The following is a 24838-nucleotide window of genomic DNA, read 5'->3' as shown; positions in this document are numbered from 1 at the left end:
GAGCCGAGCATTCGTCTATTCACTTACTGCCGTTCGGCCCCTATAAGAATAGGCTCAGCCGATCCACATGTTGGATTGGCTAAGTTGAAGTCTTTCTGCACTTCGGCTCACCCGAACATTCAGAGCTTGTTCAGCTGACTGAAGGCAGCCAATGTACGGCTTAGGCCTTTAGGCGCCTTGTGGAAGAAAGCTTTACACTCCTCAGTAACCACACCCATTTTTTCCAATAAAGACTCCCATTTTGTTAAGCCCCAAAGAAACATATTAAAAAGCATTCACTGGTTGCCACGAACTGGGCAGGACGTCAGCCAGAGGGTCCTAGTCAGCTTCTGGCAACCAGTGGCAACACCTGCCAATGTTCCGCCAATCTCATGACAACCAGTGTCGCCACTGGTTGCCAGAAGCTGACTAGGACCCTCTGGCTGACGTCCTGCCCAGTTCATGGCAACCAGTGACCTCACTGTTTGCCAGGAGCTGACCAGGACCCTCTGGCTGGTGTCCTGCCCAGTTCATGGCAACCAGTGAGGTCACTGGTTGCTACAAGGTAAATGGGACACTCTGGCTGGTGTCACCCCCCAGTTTGTGGCAACTAATGATGTCGCTAGTTGCCAGGAGCTGAGCAGGACACTCTGGCTGGTGTTCCACCCAGATCCTGGTAACCATTCACGTCAGTGAGCTAGGCAGAACGTTGGAGGTAACACAACCCACCGACAGTTTCTGACAGGCTTTGTGAATGGAGAGACTACAATTCTGGTCTGCGACCGTGGCAGAGGGACTCGTAATTCTCAATGGAGGACAAGTGTGTTGACGTCCAGCGCCAGATTTCCATTTCGGGCGCCTGTATGCACAAATGGAAATCTGTTTAGCCTTAGCCGGTGCCCTTACCTTCTGTGGGACCCACCGGCTTTCACATATGCAGAGAAGCACCCTGACGTCACGTAAGGCTACCCTCAACACCTGCCCGCATGAGACAGCCATTTTACAGAGCAGCCTTACGCAGTGATGGGGTCCTTCCCCTGCGGTTCCTCTAGGCGCCGCTGGTCTTGGAGCAGGAGGGTGCATTTTGTGTAGAATGCACCCTCCTTACTATTGCTGGTGTTGTAACTTGACGCAACTCCAGTAATTAGGCACAGTAGGTACCTGCACTGCGCCCCTCTACCTGGTGACTTTACCACAATTGTGGTCCATTGATACTTGATACATTAATACTTCCTCCTGTCCCGCAACTAAAATTCCGTACCCCTATATGACCCTGGGGCTGGGAGGAAGAGTCTGCAGGAGCCTGAGCATTGCACCCGCCATCCACTGATCATGGTTGCAATGCTTTGTGATCTTAAGTGCAAAAAAATAAAAATAAATGCAAATTTTTTCCTTTTATTAACGTGCCTTATTAATGTGCCTTTATTCATTTTCTTGCAAATCTGGACTATGCATGTAACCAGGAAAGGTGGGAATGACAGGAGCCCCTGGAATAAAAGAAGGGATGCTCCATCCAGAGGCTACCAGTCTCCTCCTCCAGGATGATGATGGTGACTCGGGTGACGATGATGATGGGAGGAAGGAGGGGACAGCTGATGCTAATGATGATGATGGTGGTGGTGGTGGAGGAGGAGGATGCAGGCTGGCATCGCACACACACAAGTGAAAGGTCGGTGGCTGGTGGCAGCTTCCAGCGGTAGCGGCTCACTGTCTGGCTGGAGGAGCTAGTCACACAAGGCTAGGGGTACCTTGCAACAATCGTCCTCTTCCTCAATGTCTCCCCTGCGAGGCTGCTTTTCCTCCCCGGTCCAGCTGCGCCCCCCGCTCATCCCCAGGCCATCCTTGCTTGGTGTCTTGCTGCTTGAGCTGCTTGTGCTGCTGCTGGAGGAGGAGGAGCAGCAGCTATCCGGGAGCCCAGGGACTCACAGCTCCCCGTCTTCCTCCAGCACCCTGCTAGCCGACGATCATGAAAGCGGAGAAGGAGGACCTGTCAATGATCAACCTGTCTGTACAGCAAGTCCTGAGCCTATGGGCGCACGGGACAGTGCTGAGGAGCCTGACCGGTAAGTGGCATCCAGCACCTTGGACAGCACCCCCATTCGGGGTGTCATTTCATACATCCTATTCATTGTATAAACGGGGGGGGGGCTTTATATGGCAATGATGAGTGGGTGACTTGCATCATCTATTGTTTACTGAAACTCCATTTCTGGTCTTTGTGCATTGCTTGGCAAAGTTTACCTGGCATAAGGCTCAGTTCGTGAAGACAACAGATCAGAATAAGGATCCTTATTAAAAACAAACTCACATTTATTTTCAGGCCAATGAGATTTCAGAGTGACAGTCACGTGGCTAAGGTAAAGATCCACGAATTGGGACTATAGTAGGATATTGGTGCAGGAGACACGGGAAGATTCTAAATAAGGCTGAACAGGCAGCTGCCCCAGACTCTATGGGGTTCATAGGGAGGCGAAAAAAACCATTGGCACTTCAGTGTTCTTAGTAAGCCAGATCTAGCTTTAGGGATCTATCATGAGGTTGAATGACATTTTTGGCCATTTGCTCTGTAAAAAAAATGGACATTAAAGCACAATTCCAGCCACAAATGTTTTTAACCCTTGCAGTGCAGGGGTAACCCCACTGCAAGGGTTAAAAAAAATGTGTGGCTGGAGTTCTGTATTAATGTAAAGTGCTTGTTTTGGTCTAGGTACAAAATTACAAAAAGTTATACGCACCCAAATCTCTGAGACGGATGGCTCCTACAGTGCTCCCTCCAGCATCTCTCCTATGCTGCAGCAATAGGATTTCAATCAGCATCCTCATGTCCGATACTGTGTATAGAATGTGATGACTCAGGGACCTTAGAACTCTGCATCGATGGTATGTCCCTCAGCATCCTCACAACCTATACACTGTGCATAGAACGTGATGACTCAGGGAGCTTAGAAAGTAGAACGCTGCAGTGATGGTATGTCCCTCAGTATCCTCACAACTTATACACTGTGCATAAAACGCGATGACTCAGGGAGCTTAGGCCGCTGCAGCGATGGTATGTCCCTCAACATCCACACAACTTATACACTGTGCATAAAACGCGATGACTCAGGGAGCTTAGGCCGCTGCAGCGATGGTATGTCCCTCTGTATCCTCACAACTTATACACTGTGCATAAAACGTGATGACTCAGAGAGCTTAGAACGCTGCAGTGATGGTATGTCCCTCAGTATCCTTACAACTTATACACTGTGCATAAAACGTGATGACTCAGGGAGCTTAGGCCGCTGCAGCGATGGTATGTCCCTCAGCATCCTCACATCCTATACACTGTGTGACTGTGTATAGAACATGATGAATCAGGGTCCTTAGACCACTGCAGCGATAGTATGTCCCTCAGCATCCTCACATCCTATACACTGTGCATAGAACGTGATGACTCAGGGACCTTTAACCGCTGCAGTGATAGTATGTCCCTCAACATCCACACATTCTATACACTGTGCATAGAACTTGATGACTCAGGGACCTTAGACCGCTGCAGCGATATGTCCCTCAGCCTCCGCACATCCTATACACTGTGCATAGAACGTGATGACTCAGTGACCATAGACCACTGCAACTGGAGCAGAGGCTCCAGGAACGGTCTAAGAGCCAACCATCTCCGAGGATCGGGTGAGTATAACTTTATTTTTTTTAACCTAGACCAAAAAAAAGGAGCAGTTAACCCTTGCAGTGCGGGGGTAGCCCGACTGCAAGGGTTAGTAAAAATTGTGCCCAGAGTTGTGCTTTAATGACATGTGTGCAATGTGTGGCTGCTGCTGCATGGTGTAATACTCTTACTTTCATTCCACCCTTAATGTATAGTAAGTGCTGAATCTATAGCACTGAAACTTAGAGTTCTGGCTGGAGTACACAGCTCACGGGTTGCTTGCTCATTCTTTTCAATGAATGCAAGGTGTTCTGTGATTGGAGGCGATGCGCATGAATGTCATGATCTCCCCTCGTCCAATCACAGACAGCCTTGCATACATTGAAAAGAATGGACAAGCTGCAGAGTGAGCAACCCGTGATCTGTCAACTCCACCCAGAGCTCTAAGTTTCAGCGCTGGATGTTCAGAACTTACTATACAGTAAGGGTGGAATGAAAATAAGAGTATTTGATAATGCAGCAGCAGCCACACATTGCACACGTCATTAATGTTCATTTATTTTTACAGTGCAAATGGCCAAAAACTGTTTTTGGCCTGAATTCAGCGTGTGCTGGAATGGGGGAACAGCAGAGCAATTGACCCGCTGTGATCTGTGAAGTTTCCGCATTGGATGCCCGGCCCTGAAAACTTTCATTTCTTTCAATAGTTTAATTTCCCCTCCATACTCTACGCCACTCGGTACACGCGCTTCATTAGTCTTCATTTTCTCTCACAGTGTTTTTGCCCAAAGTTCTGTTTTAACACTCTTTTGTAAAAAAAAGATGGTCAGGAATAGCAGCCTTTGTATTGCTCTTGGTAAAGGTTTTCTTTATTGTAAGCAAATGATCATGGACAAAACACATGCACATTTCCCATAGCTTGAAGCATTGCTTCCATTTCACCAGGGACCATCACAAAGACTGTATAGCATCATATAAGACCCAACAGTGCATTCCACATCCTTCGAGTGTATAGCATCATATAAGACCCAACAGTGCATTCCACATCCTTCGAGTGTATAGCATCATATAAGACCCAACAGTGCATTCCAAATCCTTCGAGTGTATAGCATCATATAAGACCCAACAGTGCATTCCAAATCCTTCAGAAATTCTTCACAATGCCAAGAAATGCTTCACAATCCCATGATATGACTGAAGAAAAACACAAATGTCTATGTCCTTTATGTACGATCTAAATAAACTGGGGAGGGGGCATGCATCAAATTTAGCCCATGGTCTACTGTACAATGAATCCAAGTGCACCCAATAGAGTATATAATATAGCTACATATTGATCACTATAGTTAGAAATTACAGTTCTTAAAACAGAGATGAGAATGGAGCGAGAATTGCATTCCTGTGGCACAGTGGTCGCTCATTCGGTCTAAGCCTCAGCTCTTGGCATCCAAGGCATTACCTCTGTTACTTGGCTCTTGGTAAAAGGGTCATAGAATGTTTTCAGGATTCTTTATGTTTGTTAGCACTTTCTCTGAATACAAAGTGGGATCTTTGTTTTAGTTAACAGTCATGCTTTTGGCTTTGGGTAGAAACGTAATTATGGTTCAGAATTGTACTCAACAGTAATAATAAGAAGAAGAATCCCATAGCATTCAAGCAGAATTCGTATTACTGATTGCTAGGGATGCACCGATACCAAGTATAGTGCTCGGTGCAAGTACAAGTACAAGTACAGATACTTTTCGAGCTCCAAGACTAGACTAGAGAAAAATGTAAAAGTTAGGAGGCAGCTGTCATTTGTAAGGAACACACGGAGCTCCTGGGATTTGTACATCTCTGTTTTAATGTTTGATTTTCTTTTTATAAATATATACAAAGGGATACACTGATACCAGTTTTGCGAGTACAAGTACTGATACTTGCCCAAGTACTCACAGATACAAGTACTGATACATTTTTGTTTATTGTCATGAGACAGTTTTTCTAAAACAATACAGACTAATGATTTCAGGACAGTGGTGGAGCACCAGAGCCAGGTCACAGCTACAACCACTGCAACCCTGGTAGTTCTCGTGAAAATGCCAAGTATCTGCACTGGTACTCGAAAAGTATCGGTGCATCCCTACATTGCCCATAAGCCAAAGATAAAATCTAAAACTGACCTTACATGTTATAATCTGGTTGAACAATGTCATCTAGATCTTCTAAGAACTATGTAGTCCACAGGCCTGCCTGACTGGGTTACAATCAATATAATCATTACATTTATATATTTTTTAAAATTAACTGCAACTAGTTTAAGTACATGAATTTCACTTGATATCAGCCTCTTGCGATCCCCTGTACAGAAGCTGGAAGCTGGGGGGCAGGAATGTGAGCCAGTTGTGCTGCATGCAAATGCATTAATAAGGAAGGTAATGATAGGAGGAAAGAGAAGAGAGATTACCCCGTTGGTCTTCTCCTCTTTCACTGTGCAATCCGCAGGTTGGGGGTGGGGAGATGACACCACTGTATTTCTTATGGTGTCATCTACGTAGCTGTGCTGTGTGACAGGGCTGTGTAAACCTTAGGACTGGATGAACTGAAATATAAGTCCTTTGGCTGATAAAACAGGTCATTTCTATGTATTTGATCTGTACATTTAACAGTATGGCTGAGAATTATCCCATTGCTGATGTGCTGAAAATGCTAGCTGCCTTGTTCTCTTTGGTTTCACTACTATCTGGGAACAGAGTCGGATCAGACTTACAGAGCATTGAAGCCATTTGATCACATTCACTATAATAGCCCAAAAAACTAGCAAATTTAGAGGAATAGAACAGCACTGGAAGTCTCCATACTTCCCATAATTGTCTGTTTTAGTACAGACTCGTGTTCAGAGCTGTAGGCTTCCATCATACGACCCCACTTATTTGATGATGGCAGCCTTCAGAACTGCAGAAGAGCCTCTGTGACAGGTAATGGATGACTGGCAGATTCTCTTTAATGTACTGACTTTGAATGTTGAATCAAATTGTGTAAGTTGCCTTATTGGACACAGTGTTATATATTTATCTATATGTTGTTACATCATGTTTGTGTATTCAAAGCATTCTCTGTACCTTGGTGCCTTCTCCCATGGCAGCAAGCAAAATGTTAACAATTCTCCAAGAGCACAATGGATATTTTTAAAGCCCCTACAAACATAGGGGATTATAGACAGGTAAAAAAACAAAGATTATTTATAGTGACATACCATAAGAAAATAGGTATTTTTTTAAAGGATAACTTGGGGAAGCTGCCCCCACACTGTAAGGGTTAAGTGCTTATTTTGGTCCTGGGTCTAAAATAAAAAATATATACTCCTTGGTCCAGCTTGGCTGCTAGACTGGTCCCAGCAGCCTCTTCCACCCAGGCTCCAGCAGTTAAGGGACCCATGATGTCTTCATGTTCATTGACTTGCATTGGACATGCGGATGCCAAAGGAACTTCCACAGCCAGATCTGAGGGCGAGAGAGGTAACTAGTCACCTCGACAGGACTGAGGATCAGGTAAGTATTTGTTTTTTATTTTAGACCCTAGACCGAAACAAGCACTTAACCCTTGCAGTGTGGGGGTCATCCTACTGCCAGGGCTAATTTTTAATATGCCCAGACTTCTTCTATAAATCCAGGCATAACAACTATGTGTCGCAGTAATGCCCACATGTTAACACACGTCACAGCACATAACTCACCAGTGCACCCGAAACACCCCTGCATTGCAAAATACTACAATGCACTGTAACACACTGGTGTGCTGTGTTGGAAAAAATAGTGCAGGTCTGATTTTAGGTCTATTGTGGTGCATTCAAATGAATAGGCTGCCATAATGCAATGCACTTTGCAGGACAAGTATTAATGCAATTATTGCATCTCATCAGACTACACAGGTCTAAAGTGGCCCTTAGTGAGTGCAATTATCTTTTTAGCATACATTGTTTGAAACATATATATATGTATATATAATTCTCTGTTTTGAAAAACACAGAATATAATGGAATGTTGCACTGTCTGCATTTTTGTGCTAAAGATCCTTATGCTACCCTTTCTATTGTCTTTTTATGTCTCCATGAAGCTAACAATAATTATTCACCAATATTCACAAGAATGTGAACAGCTCTTTTACTGGCCAAGAGCATACTCACTGCTTCTAAGAAAAGTGACTGTCATCTGGAGAACACTCCCAGCATGTTTCACAGATTCTTAATTGCTCAGTATACTCATTGCTCATATGTAGCTCACAGTTCTTGCTATTCCATTTCTCGTTAAAGGTGTTTGTACAGTAGATGCATGTTGCAAGTAAGCAGTTACTGTAGTGAAGACCAACTCCAGCCAAAACGTTTTTGGGTGGAAATCACAAAACAATCTGGTGCCTTAAGCCTCACCTATTAACAGGCCACACCACAAGCCACACCCCAGCCGCACTGCTTAAATTTTTTCTTTTATTTAACAATTGGATTTCGGGGCTGGAGCGCCTGGTGGATTTAACCACTTTAGCTGTTGCACCTTTATATCCCATATGGATCAGAGAAATATTTACATTGTACCTATTGACCTACTGATTTGGCAATCATTTAACATTATCTTTACATAAAGATAACAGTAATACACACATACTTGCAGATTTTTGGTGCAAACAATATTGGCAAAAAAAAATGAAAAAATTAGTTTCTTTTCTAGGCGATGTATATGCAGTAATTTTAACAAAATGAAAAAAATGGTTGCTTTTCTAAAATTGTTTTATTACTATAAGTAATTAGTGTTATACTCTAGATAAAAGTGTAGATTTTATTCAATACAAATGTCCCATTAATGGCACAAAATTATGTTTCTGGCACAGAGCTTGGCAAAGCTATTTTAAAAATGAAATAAAGGCTTTTTTGAAAAATAAAAATGTGTATTTTTTTAAAGTGTTGCTAAAAAATGAACAAAATGTGCAAAAAACAAACTATGAATGAAATAATGTTTAAAGGAAAAATCAACAGAAATTGAAAAGGGGATGAGGGAGTTAATTAGGGCCAATTAGGCTTAAAGAAACATTAAAGGATACATTCTCCCCCCCCTCAATGCTGCTTTAAGGACTTACCTTAAGTGATGCCTCTTGATCCGATCATCTTCTTTACAGTGGTTTTAAGGAATCCCTCCAGCGCTGGTGCCAGTCTCTGATCCAGCGCTGACTGCTGTGACTTCCTGTCATACAGAGTCTGTGTGCGTGCACACTGCCGAGCTGCTTGCATTGACATACCCTATGCCTCTGAGAATTTTTCAGATCTTCGAACGGGAGCGAGCGGTGGAGACACAGTTAAGTAAAACCCTTTTTGGTGACTTTTTTTTTTTAATGCTTTTGCATATATCTACTGCTGCTTGCTAGCAGTAGGTACATGCAAAAAAACTAGGGATGTCCCGATACCGATGCTGGCATCGGAATCGGGCCAGATACAGGGCATTTCCCCGATACAGGGCAAATGCCCCGATGCATAGCGCCGAAGCTTGCGCTGTTTTTTTTTTCTACTTTACCTTCCGTGGTCGGGTCCTCTGGGCAGGCTGAGCGGAGTAGCGGCGTGTCACTGCTACGATGTCCTTCAGTGCCGGAGAGCATCCGGCGAGTCAGCGCTGGTCCGGCGGGAGGAGTTCCAGGTGGGGTCCTAATTTAGCTGGCAGGCACCTCTGGGCCAGCTAAATTAGGACCCCACCTGGAGCTCCTCCCACCGGACCAGCTCTGACTCGTCGCTGCTCTCCCGTACAGCACCACAGTGAGTAGGGCGGGCACTATTAAGCAGGGGCTAATTGCACATCTATTGTCTCCATTGTATTAGCATGGTGTACCCTATATGTAATACATATATAGAGTACTCACTGCTTATACACTGGACACAATAGATTTACAATTATCCTCTGCTAACATGAATGGATTAAATGATCTGTATGTATCCCTGTACTATGGATTATTTAACCCATTCATGTTAGCAGAGGATAATTGTAAATCTATTGTTGCAGTGCACTCTATATGTACATGTACTAAGTATAGTATGCACTGCAACAATAGATTTATGGATTAATGGATCTTTAACCCATTCATGTTAACAGTGCAGAATTGTATATCTATTGCTGCAGTGCATTCTATCTGTACACATGTCCCGTACACTGCAGTAATAGATTTACAATGATCCCCTGCTAACATGAATGGGTTAATGATCCATAGTACAACTACATGTTATGTACTATTATGTACTATGGATCATTTAACCTATTCATGTTAGCAGGGTATAATTGTAACTCTATTACTGCAGTGTACTGGACGTGTGTGCTGTATATGAACTATGGATCATGATTTAACCTATTCATGTTAGCAGGGCAGAATTGCGAGCGCTTCCCACAAGCTGAGCACCAAGACACGATGCAGCGATCCTGCCCAGCACCGACTACGAGAGGCACCCCATGAGGCAACAGGGATCGGCGTGAAACTGTGAGTGAGGGAAGCTGGGACGGGGCTGGCTGTAAATCTATTGCTATAGTGTACTGGACGTGTGTACTGTATATGTAGTACATATATACAGCACACACCTCCACTACATTACAGCAATAGATTTACAATTCTCCCCTGCTAACAAGAATAGGTTAAATCATGATCCATAGTACATAACAGGTAGTTGTACTATGGATCATTTAAAGTAACCTGACCCTTTAAAAAAAAGTATCGGTAATTGGTATCGGCAAGTACATGAGGGGAAGTACTTGTACTTGGTCCTGAAAAAGGGGCATCGGGACATCCCTAAAAAAAACCCAAGGGTTTTAATGTCAATTTAACTAAGGATTAAAAAAGGTTCAAAAAGGGGAAAAAATAGGTGCAATTTCTATTACGAAATATATTTGTTTTTTCACTTGCCAGGTTTAACTGGCATTATTTTCATATATGAAAGGTAACTCATTTGATCTCATTTGATGACATAAAATAAGTAATTACAAATTACAATGTAACAATAAAACCCTATTCACACCGGGCAGAGCGGGGACACGTGTCATGGGAAAGCGCATTCCTGCACTTTTGTGGGACTTTGTTTCCCTCGTTTGGCAGGCGTCCCCATTAATCCCTATTCGGTCCCTGAATGCGTGTCAACTGTGAAAAGAAGGACACGTTGCAGATTTGGCATGGGGAAGAACCGTGTTTGCTTGACCAGGTTGGACTTGATGGACTAATGTCTTTATTCAACCTCAAATACTATGTAGGTTTGGGGTGCCATTAGCTAGTAATAGCAACGCAAGTGTGTTCCATGTTTGTGCATGTATCAGGAACATATCTAAAAGTGCGCACTCTTGTGCACATTTGATGCGTGTGCATGATATGCCCTGGTGGGAACGGGTCCTTATATTGGTCCAGTGTATTTATAAAATACTTTGTTTGATTTTTTTACGGGGCTTTGTTATTATTGGCGTCCATGGAAATTAGCCTAAAGGGGTTGCATTTATACAGAAGTCTCTATCAGAGCTCTTGCATCACAGATAGGGACCTAGCTGCCAGATGGTCCTAGCGAAACCTCACATGCACCTTGCACTGTGGAGCCTATAGGCAAAACCACTGCGACGGGTAGAACCCCTTTCAGTTCAAACTTTTTTAAGAGCATTAACTATTTCCTATTTTTAAATACTAAACCTCCCTAAGCCACCATCTGATGCTACTATTCCCATCAACATCAATATACACTTAGCAAGATTTGCCTTTCAGCTTGTTTTTAGGAAACATTTGCTGCAGCTGTGTGGCCATTAATATTGTATTCATTGTAATATTTTATTCATATTTATTCAATATAAAATACAATGTGGAAATACATAATTTACCTTGTTGTAGGAACAACATTGTTATAATATGTTAAATAAATAAAAGTCATGTTTTCAAAATTTACCAATATATCATTCTGGATATTTATAAAACTGGGTCAATTTGTGATATAATAGTTACAATGATTCCAATGTTGTGGTGGTAAGGGGCTTGGTTTATTTATTCAAGTGGATTCAGGTTGCAGTGCCCCAACTAGCAATTACATTGCTGGCAATAGTAAAGAAAAATTAAAGAAAGGTCAAGAAAAGATAGAGAACCAAGGGAGAGCTGTGCATAGCTATAATCTTCCCTGCAACCTCTGCTTGTGGCTACTCCTGCAGCAAGTCAGAAATAGAGTGCTCAAACAATTCCCAGGATCCAGGTATAGCCAGTAGAGGAGGAGGAAGAGGAGGACTAGGGTGCATCAGTAAATCCATCTTTATTCTGACCAAATTAAATACAATTGGGGTGCTGCTGTTGTCTGTAAATACACTGCCAGAGTATACCGTGACCGAGAATGTCCTTTAAAATCATGCTGATTCTGAAATACAATGTACAGCTCTAAGCCTTCCTTTAAACCTGTTATTTAAGAGTTGCGTATTTTCATGTCACCTTCAAAGTCACATTTTTTGGCATTAACACATGCTCACCATGGCAGTGCCTAGTTTCTAATGCCTTTTTTTGACAGTAGTTTGCCTATTAGTCAGAAAAATGGCAAGGATACACAAACTAAACGGTTCCCCCCTCCTTGGACTTTTGAAGCTTGTGTTTTGCAAATTTCAATCAGGATTTAACAAGCCCCTTGCAAATCGAACCTGGGCAGATTCGCCCACCACTACCCATGACATAGATGTGTTGGCCAGGTAATATCATATGTATCTGATTATGAAGAAAAACACATTTTATTACTTTTTTACCCTTATCAAGACAGAAGTATCTGCATAAATAAAAGGAAAGGGTACTACAAAAAAACAAAGTAATAGCTGCCAGCATTTGTTGAACCTACACACTCTAAAAGTGCATGAATGTCATGTTCTTTGCACTGTAATAGCATAGATCAAGTATGCAATTACAATTCATTTGTTGTGTATTTGCTGCACTTGACATGCTTATATTTTAAATAGATGAAAGTGCTTTGCAAGTGCCTAGATGCGAATGAGTGCTCACAATGTGTATGCACCTACATTTATTTTATTCATATACCTGCTAAGAGAACCCAAGTACTTAAACTGGCACTATAAACTAATTCCAGATATAACTAGTGAAGTGGCATTGGTGTTAACATTAGAATTTTAACAATACAAACAGAAAATAAAACAATATTTCTTCACTGTACGTTGGACATATTACCTGGTATAATGTACTATGGCATATGCCTGCAATGCTGTATCTTAGGGTCATATTAAAATGCCCACTTGTGTCTTAGTGATTATTGCCTTTTTGTTGCATTATCAATACTATTGCTATACTTACTGATCCGCTGAAAGTTTCCCAAACAGGGTCTGTCTGACTTAAAAACAACTGACTCAATGGCTCCTCCTGGCAACCAGAGAACATGTGATATATGCCTAGGCACTGGGTTACACAACAAAGTATTATGTTTTATTATTGTGGCCAAGAAAGACGTAATGTCCTAATGAAAAAGATACATTTTGGTAATGTTTTTAGGCACCCTTGTTTTGACTCAAATGTTGCATTATGCAAAAGAGACTGAGTTCCTGTCTAGATAGACTGTATGCCAACTTGCTGACTTGACAAGATCCACGTGCAGTGTTAACTAACCAAGAAGACCCAGAAGTAGAATACAATGCAGTTTATATCTGCTGGGCATTAACAAGGGATGTTTTCCTGGGTTATTTCTGCACGTGAAAAGACTTTTAGGTATCATAAGCCTTGTGCTACTGAGAGAGACCTTTTCACTAAGTAAAACTCCTAAACTTAAGAAACCTAAACTAGGGATATAGAGGCTGGGATAGACAACTAAGGGCTGAACTAACTAATGACAAACAGGAAGGGGAAACAGAAGCATACCACAATGGAAATACATAAATAAAAAAGAACAGACTGCTGTGGTAGCACAGCCCTATTGGTTAATGTGTGTAAGCATTTGCTTTAACTTTGTAACTGGGGATATACCTATACATTACTCTACAAACACACACATTTACAAAAACACAGTAAAATAATTAAAAACACTTATGTATAACAATTACATATGTAACCTGAGTCTGATATCAGCCTGCCATCAAACCTGCAAAATAGGACTCAGTTAGGTAGTTAGGCTCTAATACATTGTATGTTGGTGTCAGTCAATGCTTTGTACATGTTCACAGGAGAGGAGAGCATAGGAATTACCACATCAGTATGTTGCTGCTCCTTATCTACCCAGTTACAGAATGGACTGGTTTCTTTAAAAAAAAGAGTGTATTGCACAGCTGCACTACAGTCTACAAGGTGGCCTAGGGCTTGGATGTGCTCTCTTGCAGGGGTACCTGAATGACAACACTGCCTGAACAGAATTAGCAATCTGCTGTTTCTATTCCTATTCTTGTAATAGGTATAGTATGCAAATGAGAAAAGACAGTGGTACCTAGAACACAAAACAGAATTGCTAATCTGCTGTTTCTATACCTATCCTTTTAATCGGTATAACATGTCAGTGAGAAAGGAAATGAGATAAAAAGTACAATTCAGGAAATGATCAAATCACATTTGGAAGTTAAAGCAGACCTTTACCCCCTTTGACTAAAAATCACATCAGCATACAGCTCTGCATGCTGATATGAGATCATCTTACATTCATTAGCTAAACAAACATATTTTTATTTTACTTACAATTTTTTTCCACTTCCTGGTCCACTTTGGCACAAATTATGTAATCGTGTCCAAGCATTGCATCCCGGGATATTTTAATCAGCAGAGCATTGCCGGGAAATCTCATCTGTAATCTCAGGAGATCTCAGGGACAGGCATTTTCCTTCCCTGAGATGATGTGCATGGTCACATGTCCTAGTCACATGTGTCAGAGTTCCAAGAAGTAATGGGAGATCTAGTAATCTGCGTTTAGTTAAAATGGCCACTGTCAGAAGACTGGGGAAGAAAAGAAAAATAAAGTATGCAAAGAATACAAAGCCTGTAATTATCTAGAAGTTTCTGTTTATAGATTGTCATTATTAAACATTCCTAAAGGTATCGTTGTGGTTATTTTAAAGATAAGGGTAAAGTTCCTCTTTAAATTTTGTGTCCTAGAAATGTAGTCCTAAGTAACAAGTACGTAGCATGTTTTCTTTCAACGTCACTGATGGCTTTGCTCTCAAATGAACTAGCTGAGTTAGCTATCTATAACTCTATTTCCATTCACATCCTTATAATAGGATTCCTTTTTCACCAAGTTTCATACAATATACCTCATAGAGATGAGTAATTTGCGGAAATATTATAAATATCTGATTGTGAACAGCCTGTGAAAAGTGATGACTGGTAATAATTAATGGTAGACTATATTTTAAAGGTGAAGCAGTTTAGAGTTATCAGGTATATATAAATATATAAACTTATTTTTAAACAGTGTGCGATGCAGTTAGCTGTAAGCTCTATTAACTTTTGTACATTGTCTGTACATCAGCTGAAATGTCAATCCAAATAGCTAGTGGGAGCACCTTCACTACAGAAATCACAAAGAAGGAGAGAACGGTCACATATCACATATTGAAAACTATATCTCTCTTTATGTCCCATACCCAACAGTTAGCAGTGTATGAAATGTAAATCAGATATTAGGCTCAATACACATAGCTTTAATGTCCAGCATAAGGATCTTTATTTCAGCAATGTGACTGTCATTTTCAAAACTCATTGGTCTCAGCTGAAAAATAACTGCAATTTTTGGAAAATATGTATCCTTATGCTGGTGTTAAAGCTTTATGAATTAAGCCCTAAAGCAAACTCTGGAAAAAATTATATTTTTTCCTTGTAATGCCACCGAGTGTAAAATTATGGTTAAAAATATGTATGTTGTGTATGGAGGGATGCAGCAAAATGCGAAAATCTTACCTTGCAGCATGCCGGCTCCTACCCGTAACACCACAGGGAGTTAGGCATACAACTTGAACAATGAAGTGCTATGGTCGCATCCCTGACCCTCCTCACTACTTGCTCATTCACACAATGCCTTGTATTTTTTCAAAGAATATAAGGCATTCTGTGATTGGAGGTGGAGAGATGAATTCACATCCCTGCCCCCTCCTCTCCTCCTCCAATTACAGAATGCCTTGTAGTCTTTTAAAAAATACATTTTGTGAATGGGTAGTAGTCAGGATGGCTGGGGATGCGATTGGAGCACTTCACTGCTTGAGTCACTTCCCCCAGAAGACAAGCATTATGTGTAGGAGCCAGCATGCTGCAAGGTAAGTTTTTTTTATACTTTGCAGAGTCCTCCACACATAATACCCAGCTTGTTAATGATAATTTACACTCCCAGTGCGGTATGTTAATTATCATTTTTTTCCTGGAGTTTGGTTAAAGTTTTATGTTTTAGGAACAGGAGATGTGTTACTTATTTAGTTCATGTAGAATACGACCTTTCTTCAGAAGGCTCAGAAAACCATTTTCATGTCTGGAAACTATTAATGCATTCTGCATCCAGCTATCTTTAAAACTGCCTTGGGAGAAACACAGAGGCTGCCATTTCTGCCCTCACTTTCTGAAAATGCTAATTGGGAGGCTTTAATGCATTTTACATCAATGTCCAGGAACAGGAACCTGCTGCATGCTTATTCTGGATCAGTGGCTTAAACTACTAAACCAATAGACAGACCATTAACTTGCATTTTCCTTAGAAAGGTCTGCAATGGTAATGATTAGGTTCTTGTCAGTATGGGTGTACTTTAAATATGGGCTGCAAGCAGAAACCTACACCCAAGCTGACTGCTTGGAAATAGTTGTTTTTTTTCTTCTTTGAGTCAAGTTGCTATTTAATTCCTCTTTGATAACATTTGTCTTTCAGAGATGTGGTATTGGGTTTTCCTATGGGCCCTTTTCTCCTCCCTCTTTGTCCATGGAGCAGCAGGAGTTCTTATGTTTGTAATGCTACAGAGGCACAAGCAAGGGAGACTAATATCTGTGGTCCTGGTCAGCATTGGGTTCCTGGCTTCTGTCACCGGAGCGATGATAACTAGTAAGTGATATTTAATTGCCATTCTTTTGACAATTAAAAAATTAAATAAAAATCATACTCACTTAAAGTGACATTAAACCCTCAGATTTTTTTAACATAAACCAATACTGTAATGTGTGCCTTACTGTAATCCATTGTTATTTCTCTTCTCTTTGCTGCTCTTTCTTTTAAATCCTCATGTCTTCTCATGCTTGGGGAGAACTTCCCTTTTCAAGCTCAGGGCCTCTTCCTGTAGTGCTGGCTCAGGTTACAAGCCTATACAAACTTATACACAGACACCGTGTATCCATTCCTGAGACAAGGCAGTCTGCTGCAAAACAGAAGTTCTGCAGAGCATGAGAACAATGTTAATCCTGTTGCTCTGTATGTATGCAGGAAAAACACAGTGCACAGGACAGTCAGAATAAATGCTGCTGGGCATATAACTGAGAAGTATGCCAACGTGAATAGGAGCATAATCCAGTTACCTCCTCTTACTAGTCTGCCCCTGTGCAAAACTACACCCCCACTGATGTGTTTCAGGGCCATTATCCTTCATATAAATCTAATAAAAGGACATAGCCATAAACACATAGTTTTGATTTTATTTTGGGGGCTACAGCAAGGGGTTATCTGTCCAGCTGAATTTATTCTGACTGTCATCATATTCTGAACTGTACCTGTACACTCAGTATTGTGCTACCTTGAGCGCCTATATTTTGTTTGTTTTGCTATTTAGATTTCAGAGCATTCCTGGATACTTTTATGTGTTGCAAGTGACAGTTCTAATATTTATACCGCTCTAACACTAATTTGGACAATTCATGTTGGGATCGTTAAAGCCTCTTTCAGATTTTTTTTGCCTTTTGTGTCCTATTGTGGAGCATTACCTTTTATTTCCTGTTTTGCAGCTATAACTGGAAGAAAAAGGAAACCTCTTTAAAATAAGGAAAATTCCCCTCTGAGATAGTTAGTGGCATAAGTGTCCACATTGGAAGATTTTGCCTGTCTTTCTTTTTGGGGAACAACCTAAAATTCTGGATTTTCTCTTACGTTCTATTCCAGTCCCTGAATGGTCACCAGGACATATAAAAACGGTGAATCTCGTCATTGGAGATCCAAACAAAAATACAAATCTCACAATGGCTCTAACCCTTCCCTATCCCATCCAAACTAAAAAAAAAAATCACTTTAGATATACTTTAAAAGTAACAAATAGAACTAATGCAATACGCAAAATATTCTACTCGTAGGCAGTCATTTTTTTGTAGAGTTGTAAATGGTATGCATGTATATTGCCACCTATTACCTTTTGCCAGCTACAGTATTACCACTGTTTTTTAAAAAGCTGGTGCATCCACCTTTTTTACAATATTAAGCTTCTCTTACAAGCTTGTGGGAGTAAAGCAGCTGCAAATCTCCACAGAGACCCGTGGGCTCTGAGTCTACAGGGTTTTCACCTACAGCTTTCCTTTGGCATTATAACAAAACAATACCAGAACAAACTGTAGGGAAAAGATTGATTTGCACCCATGGTAAAAGTGATACAATATATGCCCCTGATATAAATTATCAACAGTACAGTTATCATTCATTTTTTGTGCTGTGAAAAGCTGCCATTGAGAAATGACTGTCTCTATGCATTCTGAGCCTCAAAGATACATGGTTATAGCTAAATATAAATGCATTTAATTCATTTAAGTTTTAACAAGATAGGACAGAAGACAGGCCCGTAACATAAGTGTACCTTATATGCACACTATTCATGTATCTGAAAGTCTGTGGAGATAGACCTTGGAGACAATGGTAACCCATCAGAGAGTGTGGGGCTTTAACATGAACCTATCAGCCTTTTTTAAAACCTAAAACTAAAATTCCATTCTAAAAGCAGACATACAGAGCCTGATATTACCTTTATTAGCTAGAAAGGCCTGTACTATGACTCTCTCCTATTCCAATTTATTACCATTTAGCCATTTCCATGACCAGTGAAAGCACTTTAGTGGCTACCAAAGTAGCACTGTGGTCAAAATATAAAATCACATGTGTGATGTAGGTTGTCCATCGCAGTAAGACCTAGCTTTTCTAAGTACCTTTTCAAATATATGGTAACTACCTGTTGATGCTGACAGTTGAATGATTTGATAGGCAAGTCCTTTGATGGGGTGATTACACTCTTCCTTCTGCAGTGAAATCACTAGCAATTTGTCACCCTTGCTGATAGCTGCTTAGATGACAGCACCTTTGATAGCCCTGTAAGTGAACAGTCATGCCTAGCTCCCATGACAGTATTTTAGACTGTCAGCACATTGCGGTACCTGCAGGCCTAGGTGAATGTCATGCATGTCTTGCTTAATCCCTGTCACTCCACCTAGCACTGAACAGCAGCTTGTGTGACAAATGCATTTACTATTAAAAAAAAGGTAAATTATCTTTCATTTAAGGCAATTAGCATGCCAAATTGAATTGGAAACATGTCAGGTAAGTAACAATGCAAAAGGTTTTTCGGCTGTGAAATATATTAGCGGCACTGGTTGTATGACTGAAATGGTTGTATAACTGAAAATACCCAAATAAAAATCTATTGCCATTTAAAAGCTTAAATGGTCCCCCATACCTACACAATAACATTGGATGACCTACTTATCTGTTATCACAGTTCTTGATCTAGTCAAAAACTAGCTACTCTAAAAATAAATGAAATTAATGAGAAAATGGAAAGCATCTGTACTTATTTTCTGGAATGAAAAGGTGGCTTTTGCTGAATATGGGTCAGTACTGATTCAGCTTTCATTTCCTGCAATGCTAAACTCTAGGTGTTTTCAAAGGAATTTCCTTAAATACAGAATAAAAAAAATCACAAGGATTAAAGGGCCTTCACATTTTCTGCTGTTTACCTGGTATAATATACTCTTTAAATTCACCGGAAGAAAGGTTTCATTCTCTTACTTCTCACTGCTTACATGTTGTTACCATCTTGAAACGAATGAGTCATAAACTAGCTAAAACATTTTAACATTTCTCAACCCCCAGAGCTTTTCTAAAAATATATGTAGTTAAGCAACATTGGTTTTCCTCCATATTTGCTAAGTTCCAATTTAAAAAAAAATTAAATTGCAGTGACTAAGTCATAGCAAACGTCAAATCCTGTGCACATTTTACACCACGGCAGAACTTCGCAGAAAAATTGTAATGAATATATAGTATACAACTGCATATGTTTAAATATTTTGATGACTAAAAAAACTGACCCGATTTGTTGGAGAGAAATTAATTAAAAGTAGTAGCTGCAATACTACTTTGTAGTGCTGCATGTCAGTACTTAGAGAAAGGCCTTCAGCTTGTATATTATTAGCTGGCCGAGTCGATCCCCAATCCTGTACTTTGTCCCTTCTATCTTTGGCTCAACACACAGTTGTTGGTGCAGGCAGTCATTGAACTTGTAGTTTGTTTAGGGCCTTCATATTGCATAGCAATAACATGCAAGTGCTTTATAGCTATGAATAAGGCCAAAACACATCAGCGGTTGTTCTTTGCACAAATGCATGTGGAATAAAATTTTATTCTTTTTGGAAGAGCATTGTGTGCTGGTTTTGCAGTTTCCAAGTGCTGAATAGACCTTCCCACTGCCAGGTTCATTATGCATTTACATATTTGTAAAATTGATCAAGCATTGACACTCCAGACAAGAATACTGGGAGAACAAAGCCGTCCTGAAGGGCTTGTACTACTTTCCTTCTATCCTGTGTTCTAAGCAGACTCTCACATATGTGGAGCAGAATGCACTGCATGTCTTTTCTATCACTTTTGTCTGTGCAAATAATATAGTCAAATGGCAGTGAGGGCCTATGTAAATGGACATTTAATAGGAAACTTGAGTTCCCCGTATGAGCTCCATACACCCTTCAAGTAGCTGTCATTCTGTGAGCATATTTGCTTTGTCTGATTAGGGACATGCTGACTTCAGATAACTGCACTGTGCTTGGCAAACCAGCCAAGAGTGACCCAAGGCAGGGCTTGCACAGCCTCTAAAAATGCCTTACAGCTCTAATTCAAACTGTTGAACAACAAAATCAGCATGAGAACAGGAGGAAGACTCTTTGTAAGACAAAATTAATTAATATCTCAGATTTTGTTTATTATTTGCCCTAAACAATATGTTTTTAATCTTGTTCCAGGTGCAGCCGTTGCAGGGATTTACCAAGTAGCAGGAAAAAACATGGCTCCATTGGAAGCGTTGGTCTTTGGAATTGGACAAACAGTACTAACAGTGATCATTTCCTTTTCACGTGTCCTTGCCACACTATGACACATGAAGTATTGTATCATAATGGAGCCTAATTATTCCAAGAGAAAGCAACAACGTCCTAGCAGGATAGAGTGGTTTTAAAGGAAGGTTCATCTTTCAAGTAAAAAAGAGGTTTCCGATTGCTAAGCTGTTGCACTAATGAAATGCCTAGCACCTCACGTGCCTCAGTTAAAGGCAAGGTGTGCTACTTTTTCTACAATATTGCAGGAAGGAGCACCTTGCAGAACTGAACTATTTGCATATCCCTCTAGTGATGTGAGCATGCCTCTGTGGAAGTAGTATTCAATGCTCTCCTTGTGAATTATCCTCTACAATGCCATGGTGGAACAAAAAGTATGAATGAAGTAGCTGTGGACTAGCTGGACTTGTGTTTTAGAAAGAGTGGTAGAATGCCATTGTGCCAAATGGATTAATTTCTTCATTCTTTTATAATATACCTTTCAACAGTGTTGAAAGCATGAAAGGTTGGTATATGTTAAAATTACATGACAGGAACATGATCTTAACTAAACTGAAAACTATTTCACATGGTAATTGATTTTTGGACTATGAGAAGTTTGAAAGAGGCATGATAACTCCGTAATGTGTTCCCTGGTCCAGTAAGTACAAATGGTCTGTGCCATGTGATTTGTGAATAATATATGGTTGTGTATAGGTCAATTTCACTTCATAATGTTTTCAATACCAAAAGTTGTTATGATTCTAACCTGAGCCAGATGCTGGAAACTGGATGTACAGATGGTGAATGTATTGTCTGTAACAACATTTCAGGTTGTACTAGGCACCTAGCATAGGAAATTAAATGCTTGGTATCTAAGAGCAAAACTTCCATTCTGCCCTTTTTCCAGTTTTCATAATGAGATCTACTGATCTAAGTGGGAATTTGAGCAGTTTGTAAATCAGCATTAATTAGAGTGATAACAGTAGTCTCTGAGTTTCAAACAACATATCAGTTTAAGGGTAGTCACGTCATATTCAATGGAGCTAAAGAAGATCATATTCACCATCCCAGACCTAGCATAAAGTGAGGAGTAAGGCAGTGGTCAAAGCCATCGCATAAATTAAGCTGCTTCACCTACAGATATTGGCAGTCATGGCAGGTTTATAATTAGAAGAGAATACGATCATTTTCATGGTTTTCATTGCATTTGTGATGTTTCTGTTTATTCAAACATTGTTTTTTTAAGTTAACATGTAATTCAAATTAATGGCCAAATACCATAGGGGTTAAAGGAATATTGGTGCACTCCCTACACCTATCATTCTTCTGTGGAGATACTCTTAGAACAGAATATTCAATTCCTAAACCGCATCCAATTATACTGAACAAAAAAGCACCAACAATAGGTTCTATATACACCATGTCCAGCTTGTTGGTATTTGAGAGTATTTTATTGTGTCTATGTTATGTGGTCCCTATTTAGAATTCCTGGGCGTCACTGTGGTACAGTTTTAGGGCCTGTTCACACGACGTCCGTTTTCTGTGCTGACCAGATCCGTACGCTCCTGCACTAAATATGCATCCCAATGTATCCCTATGTGTTTTATGGGCTACAGTTCTCACGTGCGCAGTCCGTTCAGGTTACGACAGAAAAAATACTGCATGTCACATTGTGTCCGGTCAGGAAACGGTCAGGAAACGCACAAGCGCGGCAAAAACGCTACGGAAACGGAATGCAATGCAGCTAAGCAAAAAAATTTTTATTCTTGCTCCACTTTTTATGATGTCAGAGGCAGTCAGAGTGGGAGATAGACAGGTTGGGTTAGAGGTTAAGACATGAACTGCAAACATTTTAAACATGCCCATTAACTTTCCATGAACATACGAGTAAAGGAAAAAAATGTATCCGGGTGAGCTCGCAAATCCTCATGTAAACTCCAGAACTGACCCTTGGAGTCCCGGAGCCTCAAGACCGGGTGTACCCAATAACGACGTCTCCTGCGAGCTCATTCTCTGCAGATTGCTGTAGCCAGCACCATCAACATGCCTGCAAACATGTGATACATGTCTGATTACCAGCTTTACATACACAAAGGGAAGTAGATGTTACGAGACGGCGGAAGTGACCTCAGAGGAAGAATCTGCATACTGACAGCCCCACGGCTTGAAAAAAAAAAAGAACTGTCATCATCCGGACCAAAAACGCACTGCATGAGTAGCACTGCGCCTGCAGATCCACACCTGATCCAGACCTGATCAGGACCTGAAAATTATGTGAACAGGCCCTTAAATTACAATGAGCACTTCTCCAAGGGGAATAGCCACAAATTGATCAATCCTAATTATTTGTTATCTGTTATAAACTGTTTCATATATGTAAAATAATATTACGGGTTGTGTACTGTTGAGATAGGTAGACACTGTATTTAAAACATAAGTGCACATTTGTAGTAGGACCCCCTATAAGCCCCCCCAGGAGATTAATTAAATACAGATTTCAGATGAACTCTTCAGTAGGTTTAAATTGCTCCAGTCTGCCCAGGGCTGGGTAGTATTTTAATCCTTCTGGACAGCAGTGGCCGCTGCTCATGTTTGGGCATCTACATTCAGAAACATGACCTGCTTCCTTCATTGAGCAGTAAATACCTGCACTAAGGTCTGCTTTTATGTAAATTTGTTGAGAGGAGTAAGTAGGGGGCAGGCATTTGTGGTATGGGGCTTACTACTACAAAAGTGGATTTACCCATTTAACCAAGACATAGTTTATATATATTTTGTACACAGCATAAACACATCATTTCTGAGAGTCAGCCAGTGTGCAAGTTACATAGTTTGTGCACTGGTTACTAAAACCATAAGTTGACACTACCAACACCAATAGGTTTGATATTTTTAAAACTAACAAAAAAACTGGCACCTTGTTTATCATGTTGACCTACGATTGCTGTGCTTTAATGCTTTTTCAGGATTTACTTACGAGAGCCACAGAAGGAAATACAAATGTCTACCATTACACAGGATAAAAAACGTAAAAAATATTATCTACATAGTATATAGGAACACTTTAAAGTGTATGTAAAGGGAAATTTATTTTATTTAGTTTTGGATAGAGAGGTTAGGGGTTAGACCTCCTACCTAGTTTTTATTGTTGTCTTTGTCCCCATTGGGCTGATTGGCCTTTCTATTTGTCCTGCTTTTAACAATTTAACAAGATACAAATCATTATTGTTAGCATACATTGAACAGATGATGTACCCAAACGTTTGTTTAAAAGTTTAATTTGTAATGTGACCACATTTCTACTTTGGATACAAATATGCCCTACATTTTTTACATCATGTGTTGACATTAGAAAGCTTAGGTTTAGATCCATACTGAGGTCAGAATTCAAGTTATCAAAAATGTACGCATTATGCAGTCAAGCTGAAATAAAAGAGCACACATTTATGATGTTGGTTTTGGTTTAGAAATTGCACAAGTACGTTTCTTGATACCCACACCAGTGCACATGTGTGCATGTACACTTTTTGAATGCATTATTGGTAAAATAGTGTTTACAGAACTGTAGAATTTAGATGTCAGTTAACAAACATGTACATGCTGCATAACATAATCCAGCATTTTAATAGGTATGATCTATGCAATAGTGCAGGTTAACTTAAAGCTGAACTCCAGTCAAAACTATTAACGTATACATTTAAGATCAATATATGAGGGCTGTTTTGCCTGACCATCCAATCCTGAGATATACACAACCCTAACAACAGATCCAGGTTGGTGGCCCAACTTTTTTCTATTGTAGTTAAAGTGGTAGTTTTCCTTTGAACTACTAAGTAAACATTTCACTTTGATATATCATGGGTACCTGAATAAAAGTATTTTGGGTTATGGCTGCAATTCCGCTTTCCCGCAATGTGCATTTGAATTTACGGGCAACTTTCAGCTACACCATGCAATCCATGGTGGCATTTA

The 24838-nt window shown here is 40.4% G+C and overlaps 1 protein-coding gene across 2 annotated transcripts; it reads left to right on the top strand.

The window, feature by feature from the left end:
- The first annotated feature begins 1706 nt into the window (after positions 1-1706).
- On the top strand, positions 1707-20970 carry TMEM170B (transmembrane protein 170B). Of its 2 annotated transcripts, XM_018570824.1 has the most exons (3): positions 1707-2042; positions 16467-16637; positions 20795-20970. In XM_018570824.1, the coding sequence occupies exons 1-3, from the start codon at positions 1946-1948 to the stop codon at positions 20923-20925; spliced, it is 399 nt and encodes a 132-aa protein (XP_018426326.1). In that variant the 5' UTR covers positions 1707-1945; the 3' UTR covers positions 20926-20970. The 2 variants fall into 2 exon arrangements, 1 of the variants encoding a protein (XP_018426326.1); XR_001941987.1 differs by lacking the exons at positions 16467-16637; positions 20795-20970 and adding an exon at positions 7721-7969 and having other exon boundaries at positions 1958-2042.
- Positions 20971-24838: the final 3868 nt, after the last annotated feature.

Source organism: Nanorana parkeri, unplaced genomic scaffold, assembly GCF_000935625.1.
Source record: "Nanorana parkeri isolate BGI_ZX_2015 unplaced genomic scaffold, ASM93562v1 scaffold1603, whole genome shotgun sequence".
In the NCBI taxonomy this organism is placed as follows: Eukaryota; Metazoa; Chordata; class Amphibia; order Anura; family Dicroglossidae; genus Nanorana; species Nanorana parkeri.
Note: the sequence above shows the minus strand (reverse complement) of the source record. Positions and strands in the feature narration are given on the sequence as shown.

Bases quoted from the DNA above. Each gene is read 5' to 3' on its own strand.
- TMEM170B (XM_018570824.1), top strand. From the start codon at position 1,946: ATGAAAGCGGAGAAGGAGGACCTGTCAATGATCAACCTGTCTGTACAG. The intron at 2,043-16,466 runs GTAAGTGGCATC...TTTGTCTTTCAG, and splicing joins AGTGCTGAGGAGCCTGACCG to AGATGTGGTATTGGGTTTTC. The intron at 16,638-20,794 runs GTAAGTGATATT...ATCTTGTTCCAG, and splicing joins CACCGGAGCGATGATAACTA to GTGCAGCCGTTGCAGGGATT.